The sequence below is a fragment of the Pseudochaenichthys georgianus genome, unplaced genomic scaffold (genome assembly GCF_902827115.2).
Source record: "Pseudochaenichthys georgianus unplaced genomic scaffold, fPseGeo1.2 scaffold_1958_arrow_ctg1, whole genome shotgun sequence".
In the NCBI taxonomy this organism is placed as follows: domain Eukaryota; kingdom Metazoa; phylum Chordata; class Actinopteri; order Perciformes; family Channichthyidae; genus Pseudochaenichthys; species Pseudochaenichthys georgianus.
Window position 1 is genome coordinate 1 of NW_027262679.1, and position 24,847 is coordinate 24,847.

Sequence of the window (24,847 nt, forward strand, 5' to 3'; positions counted from 1 at the left end):
TAGTTAAAGGGCTAACAGCGTTCAGGCTTTAGTTAAAGGGCTAACAGCGTTCAGGCTTTAGTTAAAGGGCTAACAGCGTTCAGGCTTTAGTTAAAGGGCTAACAGCGTTCAGACTTTAGTTTAAAGGGCTAACAGCGTTCAGACTTTAGTTAAAGGGCTAACAGCGTTCAGACTTTAGTTAAAGGGCTAACAGCGTTCAGACTTTAGTTAAAGGGCTAACAGCGTTCAGACTTTAGTTAAAGGGCTAACAGCGTTCAGACTTTAAATAAAGGGCTAACAGCGTTCAGACTTTAGTTAAAGGGCTAACAGCGTTCAGACTTTAGTTAAAGGGCTAACAGCGTTCAGACTTTAGTTAAAGGGCTAACAGCGTTCAGGCTTTAGTTAAAGGGCTAACAGCGTTCAGGCTTTAGTTAAAGGGCTAACAGCGTTCAGACTTTAGTTAAAGGGCTAACAGCGTTCAGGACTTTAGTTAAAGGGCTAACAGCGTTCAGGACTTTAGTTAAAGGGCTAACAGCGTTCAGGCTTTAGTTAAAGGGCTAACAGCGTTCAGGCTTTAGTTAAAGGGCTAACAGCGTTCAGGCTTTAGTTAAAGGGCTAACAGCGTTCAGGCTTTAGTTAAAGGGCTAACAGCGTTCAGGCTTTAGTTAAAGGGCTAACAGCGTTCAGGACTTTAGTTAAAGGGCTAACAGCGTTCAGGCTTTAGTTAAAGGGCTAACAGCGTTCAGACTTTAGTTAAAGGGCTAACAGCGTTCAGGCTTTAGTTAAAGGGCTAACAGCGTTCAGACTTTAGTTAAAGGGCTAACAGCGTTCAGACTTTAGTTAAAGGGCTAACAGCGTTCAGGCTTTAGTTAAAGGGCTAACAGCGTTCAGACTTTAGTTAAAGGGCTAACAGCGTTCAGGCTTTAGTTAAAGGGCTAACAGCGTTCAGACTTTAGTTAAAGGGCTAACAGCGTTCAGGCTTTAGTTAAAGGGCTAACAGCGTTCAGACTTTAGTTAAAGGGCTAACAGCGTTCAGGCTTTAGTTAAAGGGCTAACAGCGTTCAGACTTTAGTTAAAGGGCTAACAGCGTTCAGGACTTTAGTTAAAGGGCTAACAGCGTTCAGGCTTTAGTTAAAGGGCTAACAGCGTTCAGACTTTAGTTAAAGGGCTAACAGCGTTCAGACTTTAGTTAAAGGGCTAACAGCGTTCAGGCTTTAGTTAAAGGGCTAACAGCGTTCAGGCTTTAGTTAAAGGGCTAACAGCGTTCAGGCTTTAGTTAAAGGGCTAACAGCGTTCAGCTTTAGTTAAAGGGCTAACAGCGTTCAGGCTTTAGTTAAAGGGCTAACAGCGTTCAGGCTTTAGTTAAAGGGCTAACAGCGTTCAGACTTTAGTTAAAGGGCTAACAGCGTTCAGGCTTTAGTTAAAGGGCTAACAGCGTTCAGGCTTTAGTTAAAGGGCTAACAGCGTTCAGACTTTAGTTAAAGGGCTAACAGCGTTCAGACTTTAGTTAAAGGGCTAACAGCGTTCAGACTTTAGTTAAAGGGCTAACAGCGTTCAGGACTTTAGTTAAAGGGCTAACAGCGTTCAGACTTTAGTTAAAGGGCTAACAGCGTTCAGGCTTTAGTTAAAGGGCTAACAGCGTTCAGACTTTAGTTAAAGGGCTAACAGCGTTCAGGCTTTAGTTAAAGGGCTAACAGCGTTCAGACTTTAGTTAAAGGGCTAACAGCGTTCAGGCTTTAGTTAAAGGGCTAACAGCGTTCAGACTTTAGTTAAAGGGCTAACAGCGTTCAGACTTTAGTTAAGGGCTAACAGCGTTCAGGACTTTAGTTAAAGGGCTAACAGCGTTCAGGCTTTAGTTAAAGGGCTAACAGCGTTCAGGCTTTAGTTAAAGGGCTAACAGCGTTCAGGCTTTAGTTAAAGGGCTAACAGCGTTCAGGCTTTAGTTAAAGGGCTAACAGCGTTCAGGCTTTAGTTAAAGGGCTAACAGCGTTCAGGACTTTAGTTAAAGGGCTAACAGCGTTCAGACTTTAGTTAAGGGCTAACAGCGTTCAGACTTTAGTTAAAGGGCTAACAGCGTTCAGACTTTAGTTAAAGGGCTAACAGCGTTCAGACTTTAGTTAAAGGGCTAACAGCGTTCAGTCTTTAGTTAAAGGGCTAACAGCGTTCAGCACTTTAGTTAAAGGGCTAACAGCGTTCAGACTTTAGTTAAAGGGCTAACAGCGTTCAGACTTTAGTTAAAGGGCTAACAGCGTTCAGGCTTTAGTTAAAGGGCTAACAGCGTTCAGACTTTAGTTAAAGGGCTAACAGCGTTCAGACTTTAGTTAAAGGGCTAACAGCGTTCAGGCTTTAGTTAAAGGGCTAACAGCGTTCAGGCTTTAGTTAAAGGGCTAACAGCGTTCAGACTTTAGTTAAAGGGCTAACAGCGTTCAGACTTTAGTTAAAGGGCTAACAGCGTTCAGACTTTAGTTAAAGGGCTAACAGCGTTCAGACTTTAGTTAAAGGGCTAACAGCGTTCAGACTTTAGTTAAAGGGCTAACAGCGTTCAGGCTTTAGTTAAAGGGCTAACAGCGTTCAGGCTTTAGTTAAAGGGCTAACAGCGTTCAGGCTTTAGTTAAAGGGCTAACAGCGTTCAGGCTTTAGTTAAAGGGCTAACAGCGTTCAGACTTTAGTTAAAGGGCTAACAGCGTTCAGACTTTAGTTAAAGGGCTAACAGCGTTCAGACTTTAGTTAAAGGGCTAACAGCGTTCAGACTTTAGTTAAAGGGCTAACAGCGTTCAGACTTTAGTTAAAGGGCTAACAGCGTTCAGACTTTAGTTAAAGGGCTAACAGCGTTCAGGCTTTAGTTAAAGGGCTAACAGCGTTCAGGCTTTAGTTAAAGGGCTATCAGCGTTCAGGCTTTAGTTAAAGGGCTAACAGCGTTCAGACTTTAGTTAAAGGGCTAACAGCGTTCAGACTTTAGTTAAAGGGCTAACAGCGTTCAGGCTTTAGTTAATAAGTCCGAATGATGAGATTTGAGTCGGTCAGAACCGTGGACGTTGATTGGACGTCAGGGAGATGACCAGTTTGGTTTCTCCTGATTGATTCTGATTGGCCGTCCCTGTTTCCATGCAGACGTGATGCCCCCCCACTGAGTGTCGCTCTGAAGAACAGCTCCTCGTCCTGCGAGCTTCCGTATGGCGAGGCGCGCCTGCCGCTGCTGCTGCTGTACACCGCCGTGCTCATGGTGGGACTGCCGGCTAACCTACTGACCGTCGGCCTCACATGGCTGCAGGTGCGCAGGAACAACGTGCTGGCCGTGTACCTGCTGAGCCTCTCGCTGTGCGACCTCACCTACCTGTCCACGCTGCCGCTGTGGGCCGTCTACGTGAGCGCGGGCCACTGCTGGCCCTGGAGCTCATTAGCCTGCAAGCTAACGGGCTACGTGTTCTTCACCAACATGTATATCAGCATCTCGCTGCTGTGCTGCGTGTCGTGCGACCGCTACGTAGCAGTGGTTTTCAGCCTGGAGTCCATCGGCCTGCGCCGGCAGCGCCTCGCCGCCCTGCTGGTGCTCGCCGTGGTGCTGCTGGTGGGAGCCGCTCACCTCCCGGTGTTCACCATGAGGGAGGGCGATGCCGCCGAGGGCGAGCGCCGCTGCTTCGAGCCGAGCGGCGCGGTGACGGGTTTCAGCTACGTCCGCTTCCTGCTGGGCTTCCTGCTGCCGCTGCTGGTGCTGCTGGGAGCTAACCGCGGCGTGCTGTCTAGCGTGCGGCATAGCACCGGGCTGCGGCGGCAGCAGAAGCAGCGTGTCGGCCGGCTGGCGGCGGCCGTGGTGCTTCTGTTCCTGGTCTGCTTCGGGCCGTACCATGTGATCCTGCTGCTGAGGGCTGCCCCCCCCCTGAGGGCCACCCCCCCCCTGCAGGCCTGCCTGATGGAGCGGAGACTCTACACGTCGTACATCGTGGCGCTCGGTCTCTCCACCGTCAACAGTGCCGCTAACCCCCTCCTCTACGTCCTCTCCAGCACCAGCATCCGCAGAGACCTGCAGTGCTGCTTAATGCAGGTCTGCGGCCGGCGCCGGCCCAACAGGGACCAGAACCAGAACCAGATCCAGATCCAGATGCAGCTGCAGGACTCATTGGAGCCGAACACCGCGATGGAGAGGGTCGAGACCCTCAGTCGGCAGACGCCATCTCGCTGATTTCCCGGTGTATTTGTGCTGGACATCGGCCAAGGTTCAGGCTCACACATGGAAACTGAGGGCCGAGCATCACCAGACCTTAGAACATATTTCTACGCAGCACAAATGAGATACATCGTTTCCTCCGAAGGATATCAGGCTAGATGGACATTGAGCTGAATCTGGATCAGGCTCCTCCTCAGACTAGGAGGTAAAGAATACTCAGATCAAAAGGGTGAAAATGTCATTCCAAAAGGAACGCTTAAATCGGACATGGTCATAATCGGCCCCGAATCCCACACTAAAAACAATAACGACATCTCCCTCACCATTGGGTTAGGGTTAGTGATCCGCATCCTCTCTGCTACACCATCCAGACTGGACTACTGCATCCTCTCTGCTACACCATCCAGACTGGACTACTGCATCCTCTCTGCTACACCATCCAGACTGGACTCCTTCATCCTCTCTGCTACACCATCCAGACTGGACTACTGCATCCTCTCTGCTACACCATCCAGACTGGACTACTGCATCCTCTCTGCTACACCATCCAGACTGGACTACTGCATCCTCTCTGCTACACCATCCAGACTGGACTCCTGCATCCTCTCTGCTACACCATCCAGACTGGACTACTGCATCCTCTCTGCTACACCATCCAGACTGGACTACTGCATCCTCTCTGCTACACCATCCAGACTAGACTACTGCATCCTCTCTGATACACCATCCAGACTGGACTACTGCATCCTCTCTGCTACACCATCCAGACTGGACTACTGCATCCTCTCTGCTACACCATCCAGACTGGACTACTGCATCCTCTCTGCTACACCATCCAGACTGGACTACTGCATCCTCTCTGCTACACCATCCAGACTGGACTACTGCATCCTCTCTGCTACACCATCCAGACTGGACTACTGCATCCTCTCTGATACACCATCCAGACTGGACTACTGCATCCTCTCTGCTACACCATCCAGACTGGACTACTGCATCCTCTCTGCTACACCATCCAGACTGGACTCCTTCATCCTCTCTGCTACACCATCCAGACTGGACTACTGCATCCTCTCTGCTACACCATCCAGACTGGACTACTGCATCCTCTCTGCTACACCATCCAGACTAGACTACTGCATCCTCTCTGATACACCATCCAGACTGGACTACTGCATCCTCTCTGCTACACCATCCAGACTGGACTACTGCATCCTCTCTGCTACACCATCCAGACTGGACTACTGCATCCTCTCTGCTACACCATCCAGACTGGACTACTGCATCCTCTCTGCTACACCATCCAGACTGGACTACTGCATCCTCTCTGCTACACCATCCAGACTGGACTCCTGCATCCTCTCTGCTACACCATCCAGACTGGACTACTGCATCCTCTCTGATACACCATCCAGACTGGACTACTGCATCCTCTCTGATACACCATCCAGACTGGACTACTGCATCCTCTCTGCTACACCATCCAGACTGGACTACTGCATCCTCTCTGATACACCATCCAGACTGGACTACTGCATCCTCTCTGCTACACCATCCAGACTGGACTACTGCATCCTCTCTGCTACACCATCCAGACTGGACTACTGCATCCTCTCTGATACACCATCCAGACTAGACTACTGCATCCTCTCTGATACACCATCCAGACTGGACTACTGCATCCTCTCTGATACACCATCCAGACTGGACTACTGCATCCTCTCTGCTACACCATCCAGACTGGACTACTGCATCCTCTCTGATACACCATCCAGACTGGACTACTGCATCCTCTCTGCTACACCATCCAGACTGGACTACTGCATCCTCTCTGCTACACCATCCAGACTGGACTACTGCATCCTCTCTGATACACCATCCAGACTAGACTACTGCATCCTCTCTGATACACCATCCAGACTGGACTACTGCATCCTCTCTGATACACCATCCAGACTGGACTACTGCATCCTATCTGCTACACCATCCAGACTGGACTACTGCATCCTCTCTGCTACACCATCCAGACTGGACTACTGCATCCTATCTGCTACACCATCCAGACTGGACTACTGCATCCTCTCTGCTATACCATCCAGACTGGACTTCTTAGTGTCAGTGAGGAACCAGTGTAAAGACCTCAGAACTGGACTGATCCACTTTCTTAGTGTCAGTGAGGAACCAGTGTAAAGACCTCAGAACTGGACTGATCCACTTTCTTAGTGTCAGTGAGGAACCAGTGTAAAGACTTCAGAACTGGACTGATCCACTTTCTTAGTGTCAGTGAGGAACCAGTGTAAAGACCTCAGAACTGGACTGATCCACTTTCTTAGTGTCAGAGAGGAACCAGTGTAAAGACCTCAGAACTGGACTGATCCACTTTCTTAGTGTCAGAGAGGAACCAGTGTAAAGACCTCAGAACTGGACTGATCCACTTTCTTAGTGTCAGTGAGGAACCAGTGTAAAGACTTCAGAACTGGACTGATCCTCTTTCTTAGTGTCAGTGAGGAACCAGTGTAAAGACTTCAGAACTGGACTGATCCTCTTTCTTAGTGTCAGTGAGGAACCAGTGTAAAGACTTCAGAACTGGACTGATCCTCTTTCTTAGTGTCAGTGAGGAACCAGTGTAAAGACCTCAGAATTGGACTGATCCTCTTTCTTAGTGTCAGTGAGGAACCAGTATAAAGACTTCAGAACTGGACTGATCCTCTTTCTTAGTGTCAGTGAGGAACCAGTGTAAAGACTTCAGAACTGGACTGATCCTCTTTCTTAGTGTCAGTGAGGAACCAGTGTAAAGACCTCAGAACTGGACTGATCCACTTTCTTAGTGTCAGAGAGGAACCAGTGTAAAGACCTCAGAACTGGACTGATCCTCTTTCTTAGTGTCAGTGAGGAACCAGTGTAAAGACTTCAGAACTGGACTGATCCTCTTTCTTAGTGTTAGTGAGGAACCAGTGTAAAGACTTCAGAACTGGACTGATCCACTTTCTTAGTGTTAGTGAGGAACCAGTGTAAAGACTTCAGAACTGGACTGATCCACTTTCTTAGTGTCAGTGAGGAACCAGTGTAAAGACCTCAGAACTGGACTGATCCTCTTTCTTAGTGTCAGTGAGGAACCAGTGTAAAGACTTCAGAACTGGACTGATCCTCTTTCTTAGTGTTAGTGAGGAACCAGTGTAAAGACCTCAGAACTGATCCTCTTTCTTAGTGTCAGTGAGGAACCAGTGTAAAGACCTCAGAACTGGACTGATCCTCTTTCTTAGTGTCAGTGAGGAACCAGTGTAAAGACTTCAGAACTGGACTGATCCACTTTCTTAGTGTCGGTGAGGAACCAGTGTAAAGACCTCAGAACTGGACTGATCCTCTTTCTTAGTGTCGGTGAGGAACCAGTGTAAAGACCTCAGAACTGGACTGATCCTCTTTCTTAGTGTCAGAGAGGAACCAGTGTAAAGACTTCAGAACTGGACTGATCCTCTTTCTTAGTGTCGGTGAGGAACCAGTGTAAAGACCTCAGAACTGGACTGATCCTCTTTCTTAGTGTCAGTGAGGAACCAGTGTAAAGACTTCAGAACTGGACTGATCCACTTTCTTAGTGTCAGTGAGGAACCAGTGTAAAGACTTCAGAACTGGACTGATCCTCTTTCTTAGTGTCAGAGAGGAACCAGTGTAAAGACCTCAGAACTGGACTGATCCTCTTTCTTAGTGTCAGTGAGGAACCAGTGTAAAGACTTCAGAACTGGACTGATCCACTTTCTTAGTGTCAGTGAGGAACCAGTGTAAAGACTTCAGAACTGGACTGATCCTCTTTCTTAGTGTCAGTGAGGAACCAGTGTAAAGACCTCAGAACTGGACTGATCCTCTTTCTTAGTGTCAGTGAGGAACCAGTGTAAAGACTTCAGAACTGGACTGATCCTCTTTCTTAGTGTCAGTGAGGAACCAGTGTAAAGACTTCAGAACTGGACTGATCCTCTTTCTTAGTGTCAGAGAGGAACCAGTGTAAAGACTTCAGAACTGGACTGATCCTCTTTCTTAGTGTTAGCGAGGAACCAGTGTAAAGACCTCAGAACTGGACTGATCCTCTTTCTTAGTGTCAGTGAGGAACCAGTGTAAAGACCTCAGAACTGGACTGATCCACTTTCTTAGTGTCAGTGAGGAACCAGTGTAAAGACCTCAGAACTGGACTGATCCACTTTCTTAGTGTTAGTGAGGAACCAGTGTAAAGACTTCAGAACTGGACTGATCCTCTTTCTTAGTGTCAGTGAGGAACCAGTGTAAAGACTTCAGAACTGGACTGATCCACTTTCTTAGTGTCAGAGAGGAACCAGTGTAAAGACCTCAGAACTGGACTGATCCACTTTCTTAGTGTCAGTGAGGAACCAGTGTAAAGACCTCAGAACTGGACTGATCCTCTTTCTTAGTGTCGGTGAGGAACCAGTGTAAAGACCTCAGAACTGGACTGATCCACTTTCTTAGTGTCAGTGAGGAAACAGTGTAAAGACCTCAGAACTGGACTGATCCTCTTTCTTAGTGTCAGTGAGGAACCAGTGTAAAGACCTCAGAACTGGACTGATCCACTTTCTTAGTGTCAGTGAGGAACCAGTGTAAAGACTTCAGAACTGGACTGATCCTCTTTCTTAGTGTCAGTGAGGAACCAGTGTAAAGACTTCAGAACTGGACTGATCCTCTTTCTTAGTGTCAGGTGAGGAACCAGTGTAAAGACCTCAGAACTGGACTGATCCACTTTCTTAGTGTCAGTGAGGAACCAGTGTAAAGACCTCAGAACTGGACTGATCCTCTTTCTTAGTGTCAGTGAGGAACCAGTGTAAAGACCTCAGAACTGGACTGATCCACTTTCTTAGTGTCAGTGAGGAACCAGTGTAAAGACCTCAGAACTGGACTGATCCTCTTTCTTAGTGTCAGTGAGGAACCAGTGTAAAGACCTTCAGAACTGGACTGATCCTCTTTCTTAGTGTCGGTGAGGAACCAGTGTAAAGACCTCAGAACTGGACTGATCCACTTTCTTAGTGTCAGAGAGGAACCAGTGTAAAGACCTCAGAACTGGACTGATCCTCTTTCTTAGTGTCAGTGAGGAACCAGTGTAAAGACTTCAGAACTGGACTGATCCTCTTTCTTAGTGTCAGTGAGGAACCAGTGTAAAGACTTCAGAACTGGACTGATCCTCTTTCTTAGTGTCAGTGAGGAACCAGTGTAAAGACTTCAGAACTGGACTGATCCTCTTTCTTAGTGTCAGTGAGGAACCAGTGTAAAGACCTCAGAACTGGACTGATCCTCTTTCTTAGTGTCAGTGAGGAACCAGTGTAAAGACCTCAGAACTGGACTGATCCACTTTCTTAGTGTTAGTGAGGAACCAGTGTAAAGACTTCAGAACTGGACTGATCCACTTTCTTAGTGTTAGTGAGGAACCAGTGTAAAGACTTCAGAACTGGACTGATCCTCTTTCTTAGTGTCGGTGAGGAACCAGTGTAAAGACCTCAGAACTGGACTGATCCACTTTCTTAGTGTCAGTGAGGAACCAGTGTAAAGACCTCAGAACTGGACTGATCCTCTTTCTTAGTGTCGGTGAGGAACCAGTGTAAAGACCTCAGAACTGGACTGATCCTCTTTCTTAGTGTCAGTGAGGAACCAGTGTAAAGACCTCAGAACTGGACTGATCCTCTTTCTTAGTGTCAGTGAGGAACCAGTGTAAAGACTTCAGAACTGGACTGATCCTCTTTCTTAGTGTCGGTGAGGAACCAGTGTAAAGACCTCAGAACTGGACTGATCCACTTTCTTAGTGTCAGAGAGGAACCAGTGTAAAGACCTCAGAACTGGACTGATCCTCTTTCTTAGTGTCAGTGAGGAACCAGTGTAAAGACTTCAGAACTGGACTGATCCTCTTTCTTAGTGTCAGAGAGGAACCAGTGTAAAGACCTCAGAACTGGACTGATCCTCTTTCTTAGTGTCAGTGAGGAACCAGTGTAAAGACCTCAGAACTGGACTGATCCTCTTTCTTAGTGTCAGTGAGGAACCAGTGTAAAGACCTCAGAACTGGACTGATCCTCTTTCTTAGTGTCAGTGAGGAACCAGTGTAAAGACCTCAGAACTGGACTGATCCTCTTTCTTAGTGTCAGAGAGGAACCAGTGTAAAGACCTCAGAACTGGACTGATCCTCTTTCTTAGTGTCAGTGAGGAACCAGTGTAAAGACCTCAGAACTGGACTGATCCTCTTTCTTAGTGTCAGTGAGGAACCAGTGTAAAGACCTCAGAACTGGACTGATCCACTTTCTTAGTGTCAGTGAGGAACCAGTGTAAAGACCTCAGAACTGGACTGATCCTCTTTCTTAGTGTCAGTGAGGAACCAGTGTAAAGACCTCAGAACTGGACTGATCCTCTTTCTTAGTGTCAGTGAGGAACCAGTGTAAAGACCTCAGAACTGGACTGATCCTCTTTCTTAGTGTCAGGTGAGGAACCAGTGTAAAGACCTCAGAACTGGACTGATCCTCTTTCTTAGTGTCAGTGAGGAACCAGTGTAAAGACCTCAGAACTGGACTGATCCTCTTTCTTAGTGTCGGTGAGGAACCAGTGTAAAGACTTCAGAACTGGACTGATCCTCTTTCTTAGTGTCAGTGAGGAACCAGTGTAAAGACCTCAGAACTGGACTGATCCTCTTTCTTAGTGTCAGTGAGGAACCAGTGTAAAGACCTCAGAACTGGACTGATCCTCTTTCTTAGTGTCAGAGAGGAACCAGTGTACAGACCTCAGAACTGGACTGATCCACTTTCTTAGTGTCAGTGAGGAACCAGTGTAAAGACCTCAGAACTGGACTGATCCTCTTTCTTAGTGTCGGTGAGGAACCAGTGTAAAGACCTCAGAACTGGACTGATCCTCTTTCTTAGTGTCAGTGAGGAACCAGTGTAAAGACCTCAGAACTGGACTGATCCTCTTTCTTAGTGTCGGTGAGGAACCAGTGTAAAGACCTCAGAACTGGACTGATCCTCTTTCTTAGTGTCATTGAGGAACCAGTGTAAAGACCTCAGAACTGGACTGATCCTCTTTCTTAGTGTCGGTGAGGAACCAGTGTAAAGACCTCAGAACTGGACTGATCCTCTTTCTTAGTGTCGGTGAGGAACCAGTGTAAAGACCTCAGAACTGGACTGATCCTCTTTCTTAGTGTCAGTGAGGAACCAGTGTAAAGACCTCAGAACTGGACTGATCCTCTTTCTTAGTGTCGGTGAGGAACCAGTGTAAAGACTTCAGAACTGGACTGATCCTCTTTCTTAGTGTCGGTGAGGACTCGAGCATCAGCGTTCTGAATCAGCTGCAGCTTCCTAATAGATGTTTTGAAAAGGGTTGATTCGATAAGAACAGCTGTGCTGTTATTTTGTTCAATCCAAGTTTCCGTTAAAAACATAAAACCCAGATTGTGCTTGGTGATAAAATCAGTGATTAAAAACCTTTACTTGCTAAAGACCCAACATCTAATAAAGCTAGTTTAAGCGTTAGATATACTAGTACGTGGAATTACTGATACATTTGATTCATTCGCACAGATGGTTTGGCATTCTGTTTCTAAGCTGACTCACCACCTTCTGTGTACAGTACAGGTGAGAACAGAAATGTGGAGCTGCACTGGCTCAGAAGCCTCGCTGGGTGGCGCCAGAGAGCAGGCGTCATCAGAAGAGTTAGTAGTGTTATTGAACATTGCCTGGTCCAGTTCAGCCGTGGTACCGCACCGTCTGTTCGGCAGACCGCAGGGTCATTGGAAAGGAGGACCTCTTTAACACCGTGATACTAACGGGTAAAGGCCATCGCCCGGACAGACTGACCTGCTGTCTCAGAACACAGATCTGTGAACCCCGCTGGGGAAGACAGACTCAACTCGGGTCCTGTTTTCTGCGTGTTTGTTGTTGTTCTACCTTTGTAGTGAAAAATAAAGAGTTTTAAAAAATGTGATAATGTTTCAATTCCAAACCTTTATTCATCCAGGTGAGATCAATGACCTCTTTTTCCAGGGAGACCTGCAAGTTCTTCATCCTTTTTCCTGTAAAACTACAAAACGACAAAGTGACATCACTTCCTGTGCAGATCCTTTATTGAGTACACGGTTCAAAGTGACATCACTTCCTGTGCAGATCCTTTATTGAGTACACGGTTCAAAGTGACATCACTTCCTGTGCAGATCCTTTATTGAGTACACGGTTCAAAGTGACAGAGATCCTGGGTAAACAGAGCAGTAGTGTTCAGGTGCCCCCCCCCACCTGACCGGGGGGAGCAGTAGGAAAGATCATCACACAAAATCAAAGAGTATTTTCTCCTATAACAACAACAACAACAACGACGATGATGATGATGATGTGCAACTTTAACAAAACTTTATAATTATTTCATACAGTGTTTTTTCATCAGAGTGGGCCTCCCCTCAACAGGAGGTCGTTTAATAAAGAAGAAGAGGTGATTGGTCCCAGATAGCCAATCAGGTCAAAGGTAAAACACAGCAGCTGGGGAGGGGGGTTTAAAACCAGGGGGCGGGGCTTCCCAGCAGGTACAATCCAACATTAATAAAAGCAGCAGGAAGCGCAGACACACCCCGCCACAATAAAATCACTGTGTAAAACCCAGTCTGCAGTCTGATTGGTTCTTGTAGCAGGGGGCGGGCCTCAGGGCTCCATGTCCAGGCTGTCCAGAGTCAGCCGGCTGCGGTACGGGGAGGAGTTTGGGCTGGGGGGGGAACTGGGATTAGAGCTGTGAGAGGGGGGGGAGGAGTCAGGCTGTAGGGGGGGAGGGAGGGAGAGAGGGAGAGAGAGGAGGGAAAGGGAAAGAGAGGAGGGAGAGAGAGAGGGAAAGAGAGAGAGAAAGGGAAAAAAGAGAGAGAGAGGAGGGAGAGAGATGGAAAGGGAAAGAGAGAGAGGAGGGAGAGAGAGAGGAGGGAAAAAAAGAGAGAGAGAGAGAGAGAGAGGAGAGAGAGAGAGAGAGAGAGAGAGGAGGGAGAGAGAGAGGGAAAGGGAAAGAGAGAGAAAGAGAGAAGTTAGTTCATGATGCTTTAATGGCGATGCTTTTATTTTGTAGGGGTTATGTAAACTTCCTGTTACCTCTCCGTCCTCCTGGTCACTGCGAGGAGAAGCTCCGCCCCCAAAATCTGAACCAATAAAAACAAAGATAACAGATGACATCACAGATTGCACAGTGTGTGTGTGTGTGTGTGTGTGTGTGTGTGTGTGTGTGTGTGTACCTGAGGCTGTGCGTGTGATGTGTGTCCTGCTCCTCTGTTGCCGGGAAATACTGGAAAGGGGGCGGGGCTTATCTTTAACTAAGTCGTCCTGCGAGGAATGCATCGCACTCTGCAACACACACACACACACACACACACACTATTTGTAGGCAGATATTATGGGTCTCAGATATATACAGATATATAAGGACATGTCTCTGAAGTGTCCTGCTCCAAACAGGTCCTTGAAGCCCCCCTCTCTTCCAGCTGTTACTAAAGAGATGACTCTGGCCCTTTAAATGTAAACCGAGCTTCTGCTGGCCACGCCCCTTTGGAGCTTCTGCTGACCACGCCCCGTTGGAGCTTCTGCTGGCCACGCCCCTTTGAAGCTTCTGCTGGCCACGCCCCTTTGGAGCTTCTGCTGACCACGCCCCGTTGGAGCTTCTGCTGACCACGCCCCTTTGGAGCTTATGCTGGCCACGCCCCTTTGGAGCTTCTGCTGGCCACGCCCCGTTGGAGCTTCTGCTGGCCACGCCCCTTTGGAGCTTCTGCTGACCACGCCCCTTTGGAGCTTCTGCTGGCCACGCCCCTTTGGAGCTTATGCTGGCCACGCCCCTTTGGAGCTTCTGCTGGCCACGCCCCGTTGGAGCTTATGCTGGCCACGCCCCTTTGGAGCTTCTGCTGGCCACGCCCCGTTGGAGCTTCTGCTGGCCACGCCCCAGAAGGCACAGAACTCAAGGTAGAAATACCCTTATTACTTATCGTAACTGCAGACACAAGACATCCGATTAAAGCTGAGACTCCACAGATCATACAGGTATGGTCTCATCACTGAGCGGTCAGAACTCCGACAGGGGAGCAGACATCACGACACGTACCTTTACGGAGCAGTAGATATTCTCCCCTTCGGGGTAATTCTGATCAAAAGTCGTGTGAATGGCATTAGAACGATAGAAACGCTGCTGAAGGTTAATCCACAGGTTAATGATTGATAATCCATCATTCCATTTTTATCTCAAAAACGGAGATTTCATATTAGCTGCTAATGATAGCCGCCAGAGTGTATCACCGCTTCCTGTTCCGGGGCATTCTGGCTGCGCAGCACTCGTTCACCAACGGGTAACGTTTAGATGGATTTTAGGAACTTCCCCTCGATGCCATCGGCTCTAACGGTTCAAACGAGACGTCAATCATCAAAATGGAACGAGGGGGCCAGAGATATGGAAAACCCACCCAGATGACCCAGAAGTGGGTTTTTCCTAAACCTCTAAAAAGGTCAAAGGTCACTTGCTCTGCATCGATCTTGATACAGGGCACTTATTATCTGTTGTGCTTTGGATTCCTAAAGCTGTTAGTCTCCCGTCATCCAAGGGTGGTTTTCAATATAAGTCATGTTTTTGTTTTTTGGACGGACACAATCATTTACAGTTTTTACCGTGTTCAATCTGAATTTACTTTCAAATAGAAACATCTATATTGAGTCTGACTCTTCTGCACCCGCTCCCAGGTTCATCATCGCTTTGAGAACAGAGATGATTAATTTAGCCTTTCAGAAGATGTGGTCCTTTGCTCTGGGAATGTCCTTTACGAGTTAATGATAGGGGGAGTTACCAGAGGGAGGTCCATGAGGACCTGCAGACCGTCTCCTGGTCCCATATGAGCCACATGGTTGAAGTTGGTGGGCCCGGAGATCATCTTAGAGCGAAGACCAGGATCCCTCAGCATCTCCCTATAAAGAGTATAATATATAGTACATGTATATATATATATATAATGTAGTACAGTGTATATATATATAGTACAGTGTATATATATATATATATATATACCTCCTCTGTTGCTGGCGCTCCTCCTCAGGAACCTTGAACAGGAACTTCCTCTTACTGCGAGTCCTCATCATCAACTTCCTGCTGTGATCACAGGGGGGGGGGAGGGTGAGGACGCCCTCTGAGAGACAGACAGGAGAGAGTTAGTTATCACAGTGTGTGTGTGTGTGTGTGTGTGTGTGTGTGTGTGTGTGTGTGTGTGTGTGTGTGTTACCTGACGAGGTGTTGCTGAAGTAGATGAGTCGAGGGGGTTCAGAGCTCAGCAGGTTTAACGTCCCCTCAACATTCAGAGGTCTGATCTGAGGAAACACTGAGCTGTGATTGGCTGGTTCTACAGGGTGACTGTGTGCTGAGCTGTGATTGGCTGGTTCTACAGGGTGACTGTGTGCTGAGCTGTGATTGGCTGGTTCTACACAGTGAATGTGTGCTGAGCTGTGATTGGTTACCTTGCACAGGGAGATGGTCTGGATCCACTCTGAGGTCTGAAGGTCGAAGACGTCCAGCCCATACTCGCTGTAGACCGTCAGGTGGGAGGAGTTAGAGCCTGCGGACAGACAGGTGGGAGGAGTTAGAGCCTTCTGACAGACAGGCGGGAGGAGTTAGAGACAGGTGGGAGGAGTTAGAGCCTTCTGACAGACAGGAGTGAGAGACAGATGGGAGGAGTTAGAGACAGGTGGGAGGAGTTAGAGCCTGCAGACAGACTGGTGGGAGGAGTTAGAGTCAGGTGGGAGGAGTTAAAGCCTGCAGACAGACTGGTGGGAGGAGTTAGAGTCAGGTGGGAGGAGTTAGAGCCTGCAGACAGACAGGCGGGAGGAGTTAGAGTCAGGTGGGAGGAGTTAGAGCCTGCAGACAGACAGGCGGGAGGAGTTAAAGCCTGCAGACAGACTGGTGGGAGGAGTTAGAGTCAGGTGGGAGGAGTTAAAGCCTGCAGACAGACTGGTGGGAGGAGTTAGAGTCAGGTGGGAGGAGTTAGAGCCTGCAGACAGACAGGCGGGAGGAGTTAGAGACAGGTGGGAGGAGTTAGAGCCTGCAGACAGACAGACGGGAGGAGTTAGAGTCAGGTGGGAGGAGTTAGAGTCAGGTGGGAGGAGTTAACGCTTGCAGACAGACTGGTGGGAGGAGTTAGAGCCTGCAGACAGACTGGTGGGAGGAGTTAGAGTCAGGTGGGAGGAGTTACCCCTGCAGACAGACAGGCGGGAGGAGTTAGAGACAGGTGGGAGGAGTTAGAGCCTGCAGACAGACAGACGGGAGGAGTTAGAGTCAGGTGGGAGGAGTTAGCGCCTGCAGACAGACAGGCGGGAGGAGTTAGAGACAGGTGGGAGGAGTTAGAGCCTTCTGACAGACAGGCGGGAGGAGTTAGAGACAGGTGGGAGGAGTTAGAGCCTTCTGACAGACAGGAGTGAGAGACAGGTGGGAGGAGTTAGAGACAGGTGGGAGGAGTTAGAGCCTGCAGACAGACTGGTGGGAGGAGTTAGAGTCAGGTGGGAGGAGTTAAAGCCTGCAGACAGACTGGTGGGAGGAGTTAGAGTCAGGTGGGAGGAGTTAGAGCCTGCAGACAGACAGGCGGGAGGAGTTAGAGCCTGCAGACAGACTGGTGGGAGGAGTTAGAGACAGGTGGGAGGAGTTAGAGCCTGCAGACAGACAGGCGGGAGGAGTTAGAGCCTGCAGACAGACTGGTGGGAGGAGTTAGAGACAGGTGGGAGGAGTTAGAGCCTGCAGACAGACGGGAGGAGTTAGAGTCAGGTGGGAGGAGTTAGAGTCAGGTGGGAGGAGTTAACGCTTGCAGACAGACTGGTGGGAGGAGTTAGAGCCTGCAGACAGACTGGTGGGAGGAGTTAGAGTCAGGTGGGAGGAGTTACCCCTGCAGACAGACAGGCGGGAGGAGTTAGAGACAGGTGGGAGGAGTTAGAGCCTGCAGACAGACAGACGGGAGGAGTTAGAGTCAGGTGGGAGGAGTTAGCGCCTGCAGACAGACAGGCGGGAGGAGTTAGAGACAGGTGGGAGGAGTTAGAGCCTGCAGACAGACAGGCGGGAGGAGTTAGAGCCTGCAGACAGACAGGTGGGAGGAGTTAGAGCTTGCAGACAGACAGGCGGGAGGAGTTAGAGTCAGGTGGGAGGAGTTAAAGCCTGCAGACAGACAGGTGGGAGGAGTTAGAGTCAGGTGGGAGGAGTTAGAGCCTGCAGACAGACAGGCGGGAGGAGTTAGAGTCAGGTGGGAGGAGTTAAAGCCTGCAGACAGACAGGTGGGAGGAGTTAGAGTCAGGTGGGAGGAGTTAGAGCCTGCAGACAGACAGGTGGGAGGAGTTAGAGCCTTCTGACAGACAGGCGGGAGGAGTTAGAGACAGGCGGGAGGAGTTAGAGTCAGGTGGGAGGAGTTAAAGCTTGCAGACAGACAGGCGGGAGGAGTTAGAGTCAGGTGGGAGGAGTTAGAGCCTTCAGACAGACTGGTGGGTGCAGTTAGAAGGCTTGTTTGAGACGAGCGAGACCGACGCAGACCTGCGCAGTTGCGATCGCCGTCTTGCTCGTGCGTTGCATGATGGGTAGTCATTTTGTCCGACTTGCTCTGGAGGCTCGCCGACATGAGACGTTGAAATCTCGCGGGACAAAGACGCCGGCAGCCTTCAGAGCGAGGCGGCGCAGTTCCTCTCCACGGGCTGCGGAAGCGAAATGGTTGATGGGAAACGACTCGCTGGTATCTCGAGCTGAGCGCTCATTGGTGGGTTTTACCCCGTGCTGCTGATGAAGCTCTCCCATTGGCTCGGCTAAAGTTTGTTGTTGTTTGTGTCAGTTTTACGAGTCGCCACATCCATTCCCATTTTCATCATTGATCCACAATGTTTATCATCATGAAATTAATATCTATATATTTTATACTATACTGCTTACCGTTTCATACTTTATATATCTAGTGTATTCATACACACTGTTCATACTGCTCTCAGGCTGCTGTGTGTATCTAGTGTATTCATACACACTGTTCATACTGCTCTCAGGCTGCTGTGTGTATCTAGTGTATTCATACACACTGTTCATACTGCTCTCAGGCTGCTGTGTGTATCTAGTGTATTAATACACACTGTTCATACTGCTCTCAGGCTGCTGTGTGTATCTAGTGTATTCATACACACTGTTCATACTGCTCTCAGGCTGCTGTGTGTATCTAGTGTATTAATACACACTTTTCATACTGCTCACAGGCTGCTGTGTATCTAGTGTATTAATACACACTGTTCATTCTGCTCTCAGGCTGCTGTGTGTATCTAGTGTATTAATACACACTGTTCATACTGCTCTCAGGCTGCTGTGTGTATCTAGTGTATTAATACACACTGTTCATTCTGCTCTCAGGCTGCTGTGTGTATCTAGTGTATTAATACACACTGTTCATTCTGCTCTCAGGCTGCTGTGTGTATCTAGTGTATTAATACACACTGTTCATACTGCTCACAGGCTGCTGTGTGTATCTAGTGTATTAATACACACTGTTCATACTGCTCTCAGGCTGCTGTGTGTATCTAGTGTATTAATACACACTGTTCATACTGCTCACAGGCTGCTGTGTGTATCTAGTGTATTAATACACACTGTTCATATTGCTCTCAGGCTGCTGTGTGTATCTAGTGTATTAATACACACTGTTCATACTGCTCTCAGGCTGCTGTGTGTATCTAGTGTATTAATACACACTGTTCATACTGCTATCAGGCTGCTGTGTGTATCTAGTGTATTAATACACGCTGTTCATACTGCTCTCAGGCTGCTGTGTGTATCTAGTGTATTAATACACGCTGTTCATACTGCTCTCAGGCTGCTGTGTGTATCTAGTGTATTAATACACACTGTTCATACTGCTCTCAGGCTGCTGTGTGTATCTAGTGTATTAATACACACTGTTCATACTGCGCTCTCAGGCTGCTGTGTGTATCTAGTGTATTAATACAGACTGTTCATACTGCTCTCAGGCTGCTGTGTGTATCTAGTGTATTAATACAGACTGTTCATACTGCTCTCAGGCTGCTGTGTGTATCTAGTGTATTAATACACACTGTTCATACTGCTCTCAGGCTGCTGTGTGTATCTAGTGTATTAATACACACTGTTCATACTGCTCTCAGGCTGCTGTGTGTATCTAGTGTATTAATACACACTGTTCATACTGCTCTCAGGCTGCTGTGTGTATCTAGTGTATTAATACACACTGTTCATACTGCTCTCAGGCTGCTGTGTGTATCTAGTGTATTAATACACACTGTTCATACTGCTCTCAGGCTGCTGTGTGTATCTAGTGTATTAATACACACTGTTCATACTGCTCTCAGGCTGCTGTGTGTATCTAGTGTATTAATACACACTGTTCATACTGCTCTCAGGCTGCTATGTGTATCTAGTGTATTAATACACACTGTGCATACTGCTCTCAGGCTGCTGTGTGTATCTAGTGTATTAATACACACTGTTCATTCTGCTCTCAGGCTGCTGTGTGTATCTAGTGTATTAATACACACTGTTCATACTGCTCACAGGCTGCTGTGTGTATCTAGTGTATTAATACACACTGTTCATACTGCTCACAGGCTGCTGTGTGTATCTAGTGTATTAATACACACTGTTCATACTGCTCTCAGGCTGCTGTGTGTATCTAGTGTATTAATACACACTGTTCATACTGCTCTCAGGCTGCTGTGTGTATCTAGTGTATTAATACACACTGTTCATACTGCTATCAGGCTGCTGTGTGTATCTAGTGTATTAATACACGCTGTTCATACTGCTCTCAGGCTGCTGTGTGTATCTAGTGTATTAATACACGCTGTTCATACTGCTCTCAGGCTGCTGTGTGCATCTAGTGTATTAATACACACTGTTCATACTGCTCTCAGGCTGCTGTGTGTATCTAGTGTATTAATACACACTGTTCATACTGCTCTCAGGCTGCTGTGTGTATCTAGTGTATTAATACACACTGTTCATACTGCTCTCAGGCTGCTGTGTGTATCTAGTGTATTAATACACACTGTTCATACTGCTCTCAGGCTGCTGTGTGTATCTAGTGTATTAATACACACTGTTCATACTGCTCTCAGGCTGCGGTGTGTATCTAGTGTATTAATACACACTGTTCATACTGCTCTCAGGCTGCTGTGTGTATCTAGTGTATTAATACACACTGTTCATACTACTCTCAGGCTGCTGTGTGTATCTAGTGTATTAATACACGCTGTTCATACTGCTCTCAGGCTGCTGTGTGTATCTAGTGTATTAATACACGCTGTTCATACTGCTCTCAGGCCGCTGTGTGTATCTAGTGTATTAATACACACTGTTCATACTGCTCTCAGGCCGCTGTGTGTATCTAGTGTATTAATACACACTGTTCATACTGCTCTCAGGCTGCTGTGTGTATCTAGTGTATGAATACACACTGTTCATACTGCTCTCAGGCTGCTGTGTGTATCTAGTGTATTAATACACACTGTTCATACTGCTCACCAGCTGCTGTGTGTATCTAGTGTATTAATACACACTGTTCATACTGCTCTCAGGCTGCTGTGTGTATCTAGTGTATTAATACACACTGTTCATACTGCTCTCAGGCTGCTGTGTGTATCTAGTGTATTAATACACACTGTTCATACTGCTCTCAGGCTGCTGTGTGTATCTAGTGTATTAATACACACTGTTCATACTGCTCTCAGGCTGCTGTGTGTATCTAGTGTATTAATACACACTGTTCATACGGCTCACAGGCTGCTGTGTGTATCTAGTGTATTAATACACACTGTTCATACTGCTCTCAGGCTGCTGTGTGTATCTAGTGTATTAATACACACTGTTCATACTGCTCACAGGCTGCTGTGTGTATCTAGTGTATTAATACACACTGTTCATACTGCTCTCAGGCTGCTGTGTGTATCTAGTGTATTAATACACACTGTTCATACTGCTCTCAGGCTGCTGTGTGTATCTAGTGTATTAATACACACTGTTCATACTGCTCTCAGGCTGCTGTGTGTATCTAGTGTATTAATACACACTGTTCATACTGCTCTCAGGCTGCTGTGTGTATCTAGTGTATTAATACACACTGTTCATACGGCTCACAGGCTGCTGTGTGTATCTAGTGTATTAATTGTGTACATTACTTTTCTCTTCACTGCTCGTTGCTCCTGGTCAGAAGCTAAACTGCATTTCGTTGTCTCCTGTAATCTGTGCAATATCAATAAAGTTGAATCGAATCTTGAGCAGGAACAAATGTATTCACTCAGTACATATCTAGGGATGGGTATCGTTTGAAATTTATCGATTCCAGTTCTGCTTATCGATTCCGGTTCTTATCGATTCCCCGTTTCGATTCCAAAATTGTAAAAGAAAGAGGTCAAACGTTTAGATAACAAAAATATCTTTATTCTTTTAAGCTTTAACTGACATTTTTACAAATAAAAAATATACATGCAATACAAATGTATTGCACAATAGCTGTGCTTTATTTGAGCTGAGCTGTGCCTGTGGCGAGCTATTAACAGGCATTACACCGTGCCTTGTCTTTTTCTTTCTTACCGCCGTCCACACAGCGGCGTGCGTTGAAGCTTCCGCCCATTCACTTTGAATGGGGTGACGTCACTTTTAGCCGAACTGCATTGTGGGAAGCGACGTGGAGCGTTGCTGGCTTCAAAAGTTGAGCAATGTTCAACTTTTGAAGCCTCGACGGAGGCGTCAGCCAATGAAATCCCGTTTATGCAAATCTGCCAGTACAAGCGCTAGCCAATCAAACCGCGTGCATGCTGGGAGAGACTAGCAGGTCATTTCCTCCTCATAGCGGTCGTGAATCACCCGGTGCTGAATGATCAGTCTCTGTTCCTCTACCGGGATGCAGACCGGAGGAGCGAGGCATGGAGGGAGGGGGCATGGAGGGAGGGGGCATGGAGGGAGGGGGCATGGAGGGAGGGGGTGGAACTGGAAGGTTTCGCCTGTTTGGGACTTTATATCCAGTTTACTTCGTTTTAACATTGCTGTGCTTTGTGTGTCGGGGGAGATTCTTGTGATTGGTTGTTGCTCGCAAAAAATCCCCAAGCTTCAGACACGCCCACCGCCAAGCGTCAACGCACGCCGCTGTGTGGACAGGCCGTTAGTGTAGTGGAGCCTCACTTCAGAGCGTTTACCGCGACCCATCTTTGGTGTTATGAAGTGACTGAGCTCGTGAACTGTCTACAGGAGGGCGGGGAGCCTCGCTGCGGGGCAACTGTGGACCTCTGTCGTCTGTCAGCGCAGTTTTAAAAAATGAAGGGCGGTGCCGGCCGTCAGCGTACCGAGCCGGCCGTCAACGGCTGTTCTGTGATTCTCCAGAACACACAGATGGCCAGCCCTCCCTTACCCTGGCTGTACGGACCCGCGGCGCAGAGGGACCCGGTGGAATACAGGGTCTACCGCGTTTAGGAACCGTTAAGCAGAACCGAAATTGTGTATTTTGTATGGGTACCCGGTACCCGGCATTTTCTTATCGGTTCTCATCTGGAACCGAGTTTCAGTTCCCAACCCTATACATATCTGACATTAACGATTAAACACATCTGTGCATTCTTTATAAATGCAAACCGAGTCAAGCCGACTCCGGAGGTGGCGGTATGCACCTTCAAGTGGTTTGCAATCTTCCAAAAAACCGAGAAGAAGAAGAAGAAGAAGAAGAAGAAGAAGAAGAAGAAGAAGAAGAAGAAGAAGAAGAAGAAGAAGAAGCCGACTCCAAGCGAGCTTTTTGAGACCTCCCCCGGCTGCGATCGGCTATTCTCGTCTACTTTCGAGGCGAGCCGCAACTCGTCTCAAACAAGTCTAGAGCCTTCTGACAGACAAGTGGGAGGAGTTAGAGCCTGCAGACAGACATGTGGGAGGAGTTAGACACTGTAGACCGACAGGTGGGAGGAGTTAAAGCCCACAGACAGGTGACAGACAGACAGACAGACAGACAGGTGGTAGTGTAACTCACTGCAGGCCAGCGGTGTGGAGGGCCACATCATCTCGTGGTCCCTGGACCGGCGGCCCTGCCCGTCCACGTAGACGGCCACGAGGTTGAAGCACAGAAGCAGCTCTGAGACTCCGACCTGAGCGGCGTGCAGAGCATCAGGAGGCTGAACCGACAGGAAGTTCAGGGAGGGGTCGGCCGGATTCACCAGGCTGACGGGGGACGACTCCCCCTGCAGGGCCAGCAGAGCAAAGCCCCCCGGGTACCCCACACAGAGCCGGTCCCTCAGCATGCCCAGCCACTGCACCACCCCCGGGGCCTGCACCTCCCACAGCCGCCTCTGGGGGGGCTTCGCCCGCGAGATCTCGTAGCATAGGACCTGGGGGGGGGGGGGGGGACAGTTAAGGGCATCAAGACCACGCGGGCATCGACAACAAGTGGGCACCGAGAACACGCGGGCATCGAGAACACGCGGGCACCGAGACCACGCGGGCACCGAGACCACGCGGGCATCGAGAACACGCGGGCACCGAGACCACGCGGGCATCGAGAACACGCGGGCACCGAGACCACGCGGGCATCGAGACCACGCGGGCACCGAGACTACGCAGGCATCGAGACCACGCGGGCATCGAGACCACGCGGGCATCGAGAACACGCGGGCACCGAGACCACGCGGGCATCGAGACCACGCGGGCACCGAGACCACGCGGGCATCGAGAACACGCGGGCATCGAGACCACGCGGGCATCGAGACCACGCGGGCATCGAGACCACGCGGGCATCGAGACCACGCAATAAAATGACTGTTGTTTAATCTTCACATCTTGTCATGTCTATAATTTTGAGCACCAAATTATTGAAAAGTATCGATAAGAGTATCGAAAAATACCGGTATCGATAAGCAGTATTGGTATCGATATCGATGAAATCCTCACGATACCATCAGGAGTAATAGCGTTCGAGATAAATGTTTGAATGGAGTTTCTGAGATGTGGAATATGGGACAAGAAGAGAAGCAAAACACGTGTACTGCCACCCCCCCCCACACCAATGAGTTCCTCACCTGGCGTTTGACGGCGGCCAGCAGGCAGGCGGGGCCCCCGGGCCTCAGAACCCCCGTGGTGAGGGCCTGGCAGCCTTTGGTCTCTGGCATCTTGATGTCAAAGGCCTCGGCCCCCTCCAGCGCCCCCCAGTGGTGAAGGTGGACGTGGCGGCTCCGCCCGCACAGCAGAACCAGGATCTGCTCCTGAGGGATCAGGTCTATCTGATGGACCCTCTTGCTGTCTGTGGCCCGGACGATCACTGAGGGGGGGCACATCACATCTCATCACATCTCATCTCCTCTCATCTCATCTCCTCTCCTCTCATCTCCTCTCCTCTCATCTCATCTCATCTCATCTCATCTCCTCTCATCTCCTCTCATCTCATCTCCTCTCCTCTCATCTCCTCTCATCTCATCTCATCTCCTCTCATCTCCTCTCCTCTCCTCTCATCTCCTCTCCTCTCATCTCCTCTCATCTCATCTCATCTCCTCTCATCTCCTCTCATCTCCTCTCATCTCCTCTCCTCTCCTCTCATCTCCTCTCATCTCATCTCATCTCCTCTCCTCTCCTCTCCTCTCATCTCATCTCCTCTCCTCTCATCTCATCTCATCTCCTCTCATCTCATCTCATCTCCTCTCATCACAGGTGCAGCAGGATAACATGCTGAAC

The 24,847-nt window shown here is 48.6% G+C and overlaps 2 protein-coding genes across 2 annotated transcripts; one reads left to right on the forward strand and one right to left on the reverse strand.

Moving 5' to 3' along the window:
- Window positions 1-3,090: 3,090 nt before the first annotated feature.
- On the forward strand, window positions 3,091-4,159 carry LOC117441750 (probable G-protein coupled receptor 132; the record flags this gene model as incomplete). The annotated part of the gene is made up of 1 exon (XM_034077764.1): window positions 3,091-4,159. A coding segment is annotated over one exon (1,069 nt), but the record flags the coding sequence as incomplete, so codon positions are not given.
- Window positions 4,160-12,218: 8,059 nt separating this feature from the next.
- On the reverse strand, window positions 12,219-24,539 carry LOC117441749 (serine/threonine-protein kinase MRCK beta-like). The gene is made up of 9 exons (XM_034077763.2): window positions 24,199-24,539; window positions 23,157-23,511; window positions 15,625-15,722; window positions 15,393-15,477; window positions 15,182-15,299; window positions 14,964-15,081; window positions 13,374-13,482; window positions 13,234-13,280; window positions 12,219-12,912 (listed from the first exon to the last, which is right to left on the reverse strand). Exons 1-9 carry the CDS (start codon window positions 24,451-24,453, stop codon window positions 12,802-12,804), a joined length of 1,296 nt encoding a protein of 431 aa, XP_033933654.1. The 5' UTR covers window positions 24,454-24,539; the 3' UTR covers window positions 12,219-12,801.
- Between the last annotated feature and the right edge of the window lie 308 nt (window positions 24,540-24,847).

What these genes read in the sequence shown, in the direction of transcription:
- LOC117441749 (XM_034077763.2), bottom strand. Translation starts at nt 24,453, where the DNA reads ATGTGCCCCCCCTCAGTGATCGTCCGGGCCACAGACAGCAAGAGGGTC. An exon ending in AGACCATCTCCCTGTGCAAG is followed by an intron (nt 15,478 to 15,624) that starts GTAACCAATCAC and finishes GTGTTTCCTCAG; the next exon opens with ATCAGACCTCTGAATGTTGA. An exon ending in GAGCGCCAGCAACAGAGGAG is followed by an intron (nt 15,082 to 15,181) that starts GTATATATATAT and finishes TACTCTTTATAG; the next exon opens with GGAGATGCTGAGGGATCCTG.